A 12,386-nucleotide genomic window follows, 5' to 3' on the forward strand; every position below is an offset into this window, starting at 1 on the left:
TGACTGACAGACAACCTCTCCAGTTGATCAACTAACATTATCACTTCTTGATACTAACAACAACAACAAAACAATGATAATAATAATAATAATACTAATAATAATAATGCATATACCTGTTCCTTCTCTATTGTCATTGAAACTTCATTTAAACGTAGACTTAGTGACAACTATGAAGGTATAAACACATATACATGTATGTACATGTACTACATGTGTATAATAAAGGGAATTCGGTCTGATTTTTGAGAAACTTAAAATATTGTAAAAAATCCAATTATGATTGGAATCTGCTCAAACTTTCTACACAACATAAGTACATGTATCAGTGAACACAGTACATTATTGTGTATTTATTTACTTGAGGGTGAACACGTCCGGTTTGAGTGGTACCCTTCAGTTTAGCTACACCAGACAATGGCTTTAACACTGTAACAACAAAATAATCAATGACAGATAAGCTGTATAAAAATAAATGAATATACATGTACATGTACACCATACATGTACTGTAGGTGTTCTCACCATAAAAAAGCATGCAACTACGAATGCATGTGAATGCATTTGATTGGTAAAACTAAAATACACATGTAGACACACACATGTGTACATGCACCTAAAATTAAAATGTACATGTATACTTGTACATGTAACTACAATGTACATGTACATGTATATAAACATCTAAATTTAAATTCAAAATTAATTCATCATACAACTAACAGTAGTTTATTGAAGGTAGTTTCTTCCCTTGTCTGGCTATGTCTCTCTTCAGTATGTCCTTCCATTCCTTTGCAGTACCTATCAGCCTGTCAGTAGGATTCCAATACAGACCAAGACAGTTCAGCTTGAGCAACTACAATAATAAATCAATAGGAGTCCATCTGTTACAGTCCAGTAATGTAGAATTTAGCGATTGGAGTAAAATCTGCAGCTTTAAATTTGTGCAGTTACTATACACATGTATTAGCAATATACAAGTACCCAATATTACTAGTAAAAGTCCAAAGTATTACTGTTACTGCTATCAAAAGATACTGTGTAGAATTACAGATACAGATACATGTGTACATTACATAAAGATACATGTACATATACATGTATACATTTGTAACATATGCACTGCACTATTGTCATACTATATAGATTGTACTACATGTGGGCAAACATACATGAGTATTATATATATTAACTTGGCAGACTGATTCGGTAATGAACCATTTACAGCCAATTCTACAAATGACTCAGAATATAATCAACATTAGGAGAGCTAATACTAGGAATTACAAGTATAGAATGTGATAATAACCACCTAAATAGTGACAATACATGTACACACATGTACGTGTACTGTAAATGCATAATGCTACACGTGTATATGCACTAAACATGAATTTGTGGAAAACACAAAATAATATTGATTTGCAAGCAATTGATCGCAATTTCATCTTATACATCTACTATGTACTATATATGCACAGTTTGCACACCATTAGTCATTCCTTATACTGCTGTCATTTATTTACTTAGTACATGTACAATGTAGAATGGAGTACCTTGAATATTAGTGAAGAAGAGTCATCAGGAGCAGGAACAATGGTCCAATTAGAATCAGTGCTCTGTATTAAATGATAAAGAAAAGATAATACTGAATAGAGTCCTTTGGGGCCTAAAATGATAATAGTTCAAAGTCTATGTCAACAGGAGCCCATATTGTAAAAACACTCAGCTGCTGATGAAGATAAAAAAATATCCCTGATTAAATACAAGAAATGTACATGTATAGAGTGTATATGTACATGTACATGTACTACAGTATAGCAGGAAATTTTGGAGAAGAATTAAATTTGGCAAATTGCTAAATTTTGGTGATTCATGGATTTTACATGTAATTTGGCAAAGGCAAATTAGAGGCCATGTGTCATTGAGGCTGAGCATGCGTATAATGGCTCAAAATGGCAGGTTTATTTTGATGAATGGCTATCAAAATGTCAAATTCACCAAATTTAATTCCCTCTAAAATTTCTCATAATATGGTACATGTATGTGTAAAAATAAATTTGTGAAAAAATGTAAATATATTCCAATGTAAATTACTAGACCATCATGTCATACACATCACTAATTATACATGTAACTACCATTGAAACAAAAATGAAATCATTACTACTATTACTATCACATACATTTACTGCCATAGTGTGATTTAATACAATAGACAATGAAATTACTCACTACCAGACATATCATAACAATTACATGTAACTCAAACACATACTAATTACTAATTACTACTGAAGGTTAGAATCGTAAATTAAGCATAAAAACAAGGGAAGCAACTTCATTACTACATATGTGTATTAAATACGAAATAAAATGTGTACCATACACTCACCTTTATCATAAGACAGTCTAAACTAATTCCAAAGGAGAAGCACTTGCCAGGAACAGTAGACTATATATACAGTACATGTGGTTATTGTTAAATGTATTTTTAGAGAAGAAGACTCACATTGTCTTCATAGCGTATGTGAATATCTTCAACTGATAGCTGGACATTGCGAATGATCTGTGTGATTAGTTTCTCTACAAAGCCAGGATCTTGCTCCTTCTGTAGTGAGTCTAAAAAGGGAAAAGAGAAAGAATTAAGAAAGAGAGACAAAGAGAGAGGAGAAGAATAGAAAGAGGAACAGGAGGAGAAGGAAGGGGAGAGAGAGAGAGAGAGAGGGAGAGAGAGAGGGAGGGAGGGAGTAAGAGAGAGAGAGAGAGAAATCCAGCCATCACCTTTAGCCTTTGCTGTTCTTGCATCTTCAATTGCTTTCAGTTGTCCTTGCTTCTTTTCTCTTTCCTCTTTTAATATCTTTTCTCGACTGAACGATATCCCTAAACAAAAATATGTACATACATGTACATGTACATGTATACGTACGTGTCTAATAAATTAATAATAAAATTCATGCACTATAAACACGGCAAACATTAAATTCAATTTTACCATGGTACAAACATGTGTACTATTAGTTAAAAATAGTAGCAGGATATTGAATAAAAAAGGAAAATTAAAGCAACTAAAATTTCTACACGTACATTTAACTTTCTATATTAATCATAAATTTCTTGACACCTAGAATTATATTTTTTAAATGTAGAATGGTACTAAGCAATGATGTACATATTATAAAACTAAATACACTTTTAAGCTTAAAAACTAAAGTGATGTGCATGTAAAAGAACAAAAACTAATGTCAAGTTACCTGAATCAGGTCCGGCCACAATATAAACACCTTTAACATTCACTATAACTGGCTCTGTGTAGAGGTTCTTCCATGGGATCTTCAAATGAAGCTCATCTAGTGTACATACAGTGTAGAGTATACACAAACATGTATTATTTTAAAGAATTTAATGTAATACACTGGACATGAAACTACTTGTACAGATATTATTGATATGGAATATTTTGCATTGTAATCTGGTGAAAACATTAATTCCTAAATCAGCAAAATAATAACTAATCGTTCTTTGGTAATTTGATTCTTAATTCTAAAAGCATTATAGCTTATAGTAACTAAATTTATTCCCTCTACAATACAACGTATACAGTATTCAGTGTACAATCAACACACAAAGCATGGCACAACATGCAATAGATTTTTTGACTCTGGTAGACTTAGACGACCTTTTGGATAGCAAGACTAATAATTATTGGCTAACAGTGCATAAAAACAAACAAGCTACAATATTCAAATCAGATGAATATTGCACAGTAGTTCCTATGCATACTACATTTTGTAAATTCCAGTACTAGACACCTTAATAAACCATCTAATCCAAAAATGGCACCCAATTTTTAGATGTAGGTGGATACAGTACAGGTAACATTATTCATACATTTCATTATTCATAGTCTAGAGGCCTAAAGCATGCTTCATACTGAAAACTCACCAATGTGCCCATTGAATATTCTTATTGGTATATCAAACTGAGTCTATAAGATAATGATAATAATGATAGGCCCATATCAGTAGGATTACATACCAGTGCAGTGTCCTTGAGTTGCAGATTCTTTAAACTCACTTCACCTAATTCAATTTTGAAGGTTAAAAGGGAAGGAAAGTTTTAATACAACGGGCGCGCTGCCTCGCATGCTACAGCAAAAATACTCACCACTCCATACGCCAACACTCAGCTGAGACGAGTCCAAGTTCTTTAAGTAAGGCCCCAAAAAACGGTTGAGGACACTCACCAGTAAGCCTTCAAACACCATTTTTACTAACTGAACCCCACCTACAAAAGGCGTGACTAAAACTAAGACACACGTGGCAGCACGTGTTCAACCTCGCCCATTTCATCTTACCTACACGCCCTTCAATTTAGCTGATTTATCATTTTTCAATGGCTAGTGAAGGAGTAGCACACAAAGCTCTCATTAAGAACTCCTCAAAGTTCAAAGAGTCTGGGCTGGATCCTAAGAAACTAGCTAGTGTTCTGTACAAGAAAGAATTGATAACTCCAGAGGCATATGCCAAAACCACTGATACCAACTCGACTGCTTCTGATGAAGAAAAGCTCGAAATCCTTTATAATAATATTGATGAAAATACTTTGGTAGAAGATGGCTATTTTGATCGTTTTATCAATTGTTTGATGAATGATATTAAAGATGAAAGGTGTACAGCAGTGGCTCAATCAATTAAATCTAGTTATGAAGGTATGATGTTCGTACGTACTTTATGGCACTAATTTTAGCATTCTTTGTTCATTCCAAAATTTTTGCCAAATTTAAATTGATAAAAAATTGTTTAAATTGTTTGGAGGGTTAAATTGATTTCATTGTCTCCTACCATGTGGCAGCAATATGTTTTAATTTGGTGTTGTTTTCCTAAAAATTTCCAACTCATCAAATTTCATCCCTTGCCAATAAATTACACTATACGATATTGCTAATAGTAGCTATTAATGGACATAACTTTACTTCTATCAAAAATTTGATATCATTATTATAGCAGTACATCGGAAATACTAAATAGCACAAAACTCAATTGGCTCAAAATCTGTTTTGTTAAATTACCATTTTCTATCATATTAAATTGATTTTGTGGCCAAATTCTCAATTTGTACTGCTCCACCTAATGCAAACCACAGGAATGTGATACTGCAGAGCGTGTTACAGCCTGCCCCCACAAAATGTTATGCTATGTAGCACTACATTTACAATATTTACCTGATTTTGATCATCATTGAACTTTAAAAATACTTTCAAATTTGGTGTGCCATAAATGTACATGTAGTACATGGTATTTATCTAAAATAGGTAGGAGAGTATTTTTTTGTTTTCTGATACTCTTGATTTGATGTTGAAATTGCAACTATTTTATGAATGCCTTTTTACATTTTGCTAATACATGTATGTACTATGTACATGTACATGACATATCCTCCCCTTTTAACATTTTGTTCATTTAGTTAACAAAGAACTAAGAGGTTTAAGTTGTATTAACTCAGCTCTTTTGTAGATATGGTGGCTCAAAGGAAAGATATTGCTGTGGGTGTGAAGCATCGTTTAAGTGATGCTGCTAAGTATGTGAAAAAGAAAGCAGCTCAGGCTCATGAAGGAGTTAGAGCATTCTCATGTATGTGTTATATTACATTACCTTATGTTGGTAGCTTTCTGTCATCTCATCTCTGACGATAAAATGGCAAATGGTGATTCTATAAAGAAACTGCCAATTTCACCATTTTTGCTTTTTTCTGAGCATGCGCCATGACATGTAGCCACAAAATTGCCAAAATAGAAACTACCGAACAGTAATGGTGTATTTTTTGGTTTAGATGCTGTTGGTGATATAATTGCAAAGGATAAAGTTGAAGGTATCTAGTTTAATGGCAGAGCAAATAATTATATAAATATTTTAGGAAGTTTTGAAGAGGACAGTGATCTTCATGACACCCAAAATGAAGAAGACGAATCACAAAGTAAAAAATAACCAAGTTGTTTAATTTATGTTGTTTGTTATAGAAGAAGAAGTAGTTAAATCTGAAGATGAATCGTCTGATGGTAAAATTCCATTTTATACATGTAACACATAAGAATATACATAATCCACATGCATCATTGAGAGCATTAGTAAACAATGTACATGTATGGCTATCCTTCAAATATTATCAGATTTTGAAGTATGCAGTGTAACTTTATTAGCTGGCTGTGCATACATGTACATGTACATGTGCCTTTGTTTGTCTATTATGAGTTAATGCTAAGAGTGTATGGTATTATAATGGCTTTACACATGGGTATGAGATTATTTCTTATTAATAGCCTATAGGTGCCTTTATTGTTCGAAAACAATCAACCAAGAAGAAGAGCCAGTGCATAGAGCCTGTCTTCCTAATTACCCATTGTGTATAAGGTGTCTTCAAAATGGAAAGAAAGACTCAAGCTATTACTGTGAGCAGTGTCTGGAATATGAACAAGGTACATTATTGTGGGCATTTCCATGTATACGCTGCATGTGAAATAAAACTTTCCATACATGTACAATCTTGTTTGTTGTCAAAGCTCAATGTATTTTGTCTATTGATTATTGTTATGTCGCCAGTGCTATTATTATGGTTATGCTAATATTCTTTATTGTTTACTAGTGTCCATTTGCCATTATTGTTCTGGTGAAACGAATGGCATACCAGTTCACTTTTCATGTCTTGAGAATTATCCGTGGTGCTTGAGATGTATGACACAAAAAAGAGAAGGTGCAAAGTATCTCTGTAAAGAATGTAAACCAGAAAATATTGAAGGTGTGTATACTTTAATTTGTACTATGTATTCACAACAGTATCAATACATTGGTTGTGATTGTTAATTTATAGTACTATAAGTACATTAAATTGCAATATTCTGATCCTTTTACTATTATTACATGTAGATGTACTTGGCTTACCTGTTTAGTAGCTTAAATGGTATGGCATGTTTATTGTACTGTAACTTGCTTACTACTGAATTCCATGTAGCTATACTGTTTGGTCTGTAGTGCATATGTCATCGAATATATTATGGTCAGTACATATGCACACAGAATCCAGCTCTAATCATGTTTTACATTTTTTTATAGCGTTAATTATTTTTATTGTAGTAAATGTTTGTTTGCATTGCTTGGAACCAGTCAATCCAGAAGAGGAACCAGTTCACAAAGACTGCCTACCTAATTATCCATTATGCATTCAATGTCTGACAAACCAGAGAAGTGATACAAGTAACTATTGTGCTCATTGCCTTGTATATGATCAAGGTACATACATGTTTAATTTTGGTACAAAAATCATTTTTTATTATGCATGTAGTATCCATTTGCTATCACTGTTCTGGTCCAACAAATGGTTCACCTGTACATTTTTTGTGTCTTAAACATTATGCCTGGTGCTTGAGATGTCTGTCCCAATGAAGAGATCACCCAAAACTCCTTTGTACATACTGTGAGAAGACTAATCACGAACAAGGTACTGTCGTGGCTTGACCTGGGGAACCAAGAATAATTATAAATAGCTTAAACTATAGCATTTTAGCTTGGGCAGTTTCAAGTATAGTAATGAGTTAGTTACTGTCACCATTTGAGTAGTGTACTTTACTTCTCTCCTAATAATTAATTGTAACTACACTAAAATGTGCATAGGGACATTTGTCTGAAATGTTTTTTACTTGATAGGAAAGTGTTTGGGCTCTATTAAATCTGTAGCATACGTATCTGGTTTGTTTATTGCTTTTATTATTATTATTATTATTATTTTGAATGTAGCAGCAGAAGCCACTATGGATGAATCATTGGCAGAAAATCAGAATGAAAACTTAATAGTCCCTGGTTTGTTTGTAGTCATTATTACAAGGTTTTATATTATTTTATCATTGCAGAGACAGAAGTTAATGCTATTAATCCTGTTTTAAATGATTTAGAGCAAGGTATGTTCAGTTTGCTCACTGTCAACTACTGTATGTGCAATAATAATCTGTTTTGCACATACTGTGAGGATTTTTGTGGGTTTTTTTATGCATGGTCTTAACTTTCATAGTTGATAGTTTACATAGCCTACAAGGGGACTGCACTTTGTGGGTTTTAGATTTGTGGTTTGCCCCAAAACCATAAAACACAAAAATAAATGCCACATCAATAACCCACTCTACAATGTTAATTTTTAGTCAAAGAATCCGTGAAATTGAGCAAATGTTTGCTTCACAGATTTTGAGCTGGTTCATTGCACTCTCACAAAAGTTTTGTTTATAACTTTTAATGTACTGCAAAAAAATATTCACGTTGAAAATTATAATGTGTATGACTATACAATAAAAGATATTTTGATATAGATAATCAACTCAATGTATTTACAGAGAGCCCAACAATTGAGATGTTATCAGGTCTAGAGCAACCTGGACAAGGTAGGTCCACTTTACTATGCCATAAAGAATTTATTGTGGCATTTTTATATAGATAATCAACTCAATGTATTTCCTGATAGCTCAACAATTGGTATGTTAGTTGTCGATAACTATATGATTCTATCTTATGTATACATGCAGGCAATGCCTATTCTGCTGATTTGGATCTGGCTATTGAGAATGGTCACACAATTAAGGTTATGTGGAGCACATTATGCATTTCTGGTCCATCTGGCAGTGGAAAATCCTCACTCATTGAATTACTGCTTGGTAAAGAGCCTTTACTTACACACACCAGCACTTCCGTATTGGGAGCTATAGAATCACGTGGTTTTACGCTTCTTTTAATAACTGATGACATCAACTGCACATGGGAAGAAATTCAGGATATTAAAGGATTGCTTTGTGAGGCACTTAGAAGTGGTGCAATAACTCCTCTCCCAAATGGAGAGGATAGATTTGACTTTTCTTTTGAAGCTTTGCCACATTCATTTTCCTATGCTTGTTATAATGAAGTATTGAGTAAAGCAATCACTTCCCCTGTCAGCCCAATAGTTGAGGATATGAGGTGTTTGTTGCAAAAACAAAGTGTCAGTCATTTTGTCAATGCTCCTCCTACTTATCATTTTGTCTCTATAATTGATACTGGAGGACACGAAGCTTTCTTTGATATTATTCCTGCTCTTCACTGTTATGGTTCAGCCAACATTGTCATTCACAAACTTGATGAGAAGTTAAGCTCAAAAGTATTCAGTTTTTATTGTCTTGAAGATGAAATAATTGGAGAAATTGAAGAGAGACAACTGACTAACCAGCAATACCTAGTTTCATCCATCCGTTCTTCGACATCTATCAACCCACCCCAAATAAGTGGGTTCAAGACTCAACTCCACAAGTTTCAGTCTCAAATAATTGTTGGCACATTTTCTGCTGAAATTAATCAAATTGAATCTTTGATAGCCAAAAATAGTATATTAAGAGCAAATACAATCAATTGTGAACACCATATATCTCTTAATGGTAAAAATCTCCTTTTTCCAATAAATGCAACAGCAAGAGATGATTATCACTCACAAATTGCTACTGAAATTCGAAAACACGTTTGTGACTCATACATAGAAGCAGACGTTCCTTTAAAGTGGTTTTTATTTCTGTTACATTTGCAAGAGCTTTGTATTGGTCTGTGCATAGCAAGAAAAGCAGATTGCATTGAAATTGGGTCATTATTACAAATGACTGAGAATGAAGTTGAAGCAGCTCTGTTGTACTTTCGTGACGTCAAAATGATCCTTTACTGGCCTTATGCTCTTCCTCAGATTGTATTTCTACAGCCACAGTATCTTTACGACAAGATTACACAGTTAGTACTAGCATCTTTCCTTAATAGTCACAAACACTTCGAAAACAAAGGAATCAAGCTACATTTAGACATACTTGCTGAGTATCAAGACAAAGGAATTTTCTCACTTGAACTTTTGCATAGCATTTGTGAGCCATTTAATAATGAAGACTTTACAGCAATGGAACTTCTTCAGTTGCTTAAAAATCTTGTTATTATAGTAGAAATACCTCATCTCGATGGTGATGACATGCATTTTTTCCCAAGTATCCTCCCAATATTGTCTACTGACAGTGATGAGTTTGAAACTCTTCAAAAGGAGTATACAGAAGAACTTGAACCTCTTATTCTCTCATGGCCTACTCGTATAAACCCTCAAGGTCTCTTCCCTGCTCTTATTGTTAAGCTTCTCAATGACTCTCAACCTCACCTATTTAATTTAAAGCCGGAATGTCGGCAATATCGTAATGCAATACAACTTGAATGTGTTGCCTATCGTGGATCAGTACTACTGGTTGACACTGTGTATAATGTAGAAGTTTTCTATGACAGTGGACGACGAAGCAAGTTTGACAAGTGGATAAGTTCTCATGTCAGAGAGTCTATCTTTGACGAAGTCAGAAGCATAGTTAGCCAGTTTCATTATGATGATAGACTTGCTAATCCTGTGAAAAAATTTGTATGTTTAAAACACAATGAATATACCAAGCATTATTGCATAATAACAAAGAACAACAGACTTTCATGTGAGCGGGATAAGTCAGTAATGGAAATTTCCCAATTTAATCAAAATCCTTGGCTACAGAAAATAAGTAAGCACTAATTTCAAAAATGATTATAGTAGTTAACATTTTATTAAATTGGATTTACAGTAGTTTTTTTTTCTTCATTAGACTTGGATATTACTGATTTAAATTACCCTCTTCACCTCCTGAAAGAATTTACTATACATTGGAATCGTCTTGGGCTTGCATTAGGATTAACACAACAAACACTAGATATTATTGACCATGACCACCCAAGCCGCTCTGAGGAGTGTTTTAGAATATGTTTGCAGAAATGGCTAGAAAAATCTGATAATGTTCACATTGTTACGTGGGTTTCACTAGCTGATGCACTTTTTCCATTTAATGATAACACAAATTGGGTTAATCAACTTTAGTAACATTGTAAAATATTATGACAGTTGTTAAGTTTGGTATTCATACTTTACCATACCTGCACATTATTATTATTATTATGCATTGCTATTATTATTATTATTATTATTATTATTATTATTATTATTATTATTATTATGAAAGTACAATAATTAGAATTAAAGCAGGTTACACTTAGATGTAAAAAAATATAGAATTTAAGGTGGAAAGGAAAGTTAGAATAATAATTATTAGGATATTTGAGTGGGTTAGGACATGATGAAGTCAAGGGGCAAACCATCAGAGATGTTTACTGACCGCCAATTAGTACAAGAGCCTCTGAGACAGAGGATGGTGGCCCGAATGATGGCAAACAATAACCTCATACAAATCCAGTTTATAGTGGTACTATAGTCTCTGTGCCAAGTGAGAGAACGACTGTCTGCAAGACGCTGAATAAATTTTGTGCACTCTTTACCCATTAAACCATCCACTGATACACAAAGAGGAGCGAATAGTGTCCTTCTTTCCTCACAAGCATGCAGCACTGTACTTCCTCTTCTTCTCTTTCTCAGCTGCTGTGAGTACTGCAGGAGGAGTTTGACTATTTTATTATTACTTTTATTATTGTTATGTGTGAAGTGTAGATCCATAACTTAATTATAAAACCAATAATTTTCTAAAATTATAGTTGCGCTTTGGAATTGAACCAGCCATTCTTAGTCATCATTACCATCATTATGCTATTGAACAAAATTATTCTATTTGGGCCAGATGATAAGAGGATTTGAAACTTCTATTTGTTTTGTACTCTTGTCCTTAGAAATTATTTTGAAAGTAAAAAAGAAGCATAATTATGAATAACTTTGAAACAGCCCAGTACATGTACAAACAACTCATGCACGCAAGTGAAAATGAATCTAACCACACAATCCCAGTGAGAGTAACTATAGAGTTACAATTGTATATCATGAGTTGTTAGTGATGTATCTATTCAGTTGGACACTTGTCCTGTAAGATGATTCGGATATTACTTCTATTGCTGTTATCTATTGTGGGATCAAGAGTACATGGGCTGAGCTTGTAGTCAGTGCCAATGGTACTAACAGTCCTGAGTGCTTCCATGACTACAAACCATGTAAGACACTAGAGTATATTGCAAAGAACTTGAAAGCAAAAAATATATATTTCCATTTCTCTTGATTCACCTGACCTTGATACTTCCAGTGTTGCACTCTTTGATGGTTGGACTAATCTCACAATACAAGGACAGGGGGCTACAATGAACTGTACTGTTGGTGAGCATGATACTAACTCAACAGGATTGTACTTCAATAACAGTCAAAGTATTTCATTGCACAATTTGACCATAATGCATTGCTCCATTGAAGATAGTTTTAGCAATATCAATAGCAGTGAACTAAAGTTTCGTAGTGGTTTAATAATTAAGAATACTTCCTATGTACTCATCAATCATGTAGTT

At 33.5% G+C, this 12,386-nt stretch overlaps 3 protein-coding genes across 3 annotated transcripts in view; 2 read left to right on the forward strand and 1 right to left on the reverse strand.

The window, feature by feature from the left end:
* The window catches only part of LOC100633135 (vacuolar protein sorting-associated protein 13C-like), an 18,065-nt gene extending 13,770 nt beyond the window's left edge, over positions 1–4,295 (reverse strand). Inside the window, exons 1-12 of the mRNA XM_019998067.1 lie at positions 4,168–4,295; positions 4,039–4,082; positions 3,946–3,988; positions 3,255–3,350; positions 2,785–2,883; positions 2,513–2,622; positions 2,396–2,455; positions 1,557–1,619; positions 724–856; positions 362–429; positions 117–170; positions 5–53 (exon numbers count right to left, since the gene is read on the reverse strand). Of these exons, the coding sequence (XP_019853626.1) occupies positions 5–53; positions 117–170; positions 362–429; positions 724–856; positions 1,557–1,619; positions 2,396–2,455; positions 2,513–2,622; positions 2,785–2,883; positions 3,255–3,350; positions 3,946–3,988; positions 4,039–4,082; positions 4,168–4,267 (919 nt within the window). The 5' untranslated portion in view covers positions 4,268–4,295. The remainder of the gene's footprint in view (positions 1–4; positions 54–116; positions 171–361; positions 430–723; positions 857–1,556; positions 1,620–2,395; positions 2,456–2,512; positions 2,623–2,784; positions 2,884–3,254; positions 3,351–3,945; positions 3,989–4,038; positions 4,083–4,167) is intronic.
* A 69-nt stretch (positions 4,296–4,364) lies between these two features.
* On the forward strand, positions 4,365–7,096 carry LOC109582979 (uncharacterized). The gene is made up of 8 exons (XM_019998081.1): positions 4,365–4,711; positions 5,517–5,633; positions 5,833–5,871; positions 5,917–5,976; positions 6,020–6,058; positions 6,320–6,475; positions 6,643–6,795; positions 6,924–7,096. Exons 1-8 carry the CDS (start codon positions 4,396–4,398, stop codon positions 6,944–6,946), a joined length of 903 nt encoding a protein of 300 aa, XP_019853640.1. The 5' UTR covers positions 4,365–4,395; the 3' UTR covers positions 6,947–7,096.
* A 347-nt stretch (positions 7,097–7,443) lies between these two features.
* Positions 7,444–11,003, forward strand: LOC109582978 (uncharacterized). The gene is made up of 8 exons (XM_019998080.1): positions 7,444–7,494; positions 7,701–7,742; positions 7,791–7,853; positions 7,904–7,951; positions 8,354–8,425; positions 8,478–8,516; positions 8,567–10,576; positions 10,658–11,003. The coding sequence occupies exons 3-8, from the start codon at positions 7,805–7,807 to the stop codon at positions 10,924–10,926; spliced, it is 2,487 nt and encodes an 828-aa protein (XP_019853639.1). The 5' UTR covers positions 7,444–7,494; positions 7,701–7,742; positions 7,791–7,804; the 3' UTR covers positions 10,927–11,003.
* The last annotated feature ends 1,383 nt before the right edge of the window (positions 11,004–12,386 follow it).

The sequence above is a fragment of the Amphimedon queenslandica genome, unplaced genomic scaffold, assembly GCF_000090795.2.
Source record: "Amphimedon queenslandica unplaced genomic scaffold, v1.1 AMPQUscaffold_13341, whole genome shotgun sequence".
Taxonomy (NCBI): domain Eukaryota; kingdom Metazoa; phylum Porifera; class Demospongiae; order Haplosclerida; family Niphatidae; genus Amphimedon; species Amphimedon queenslandica.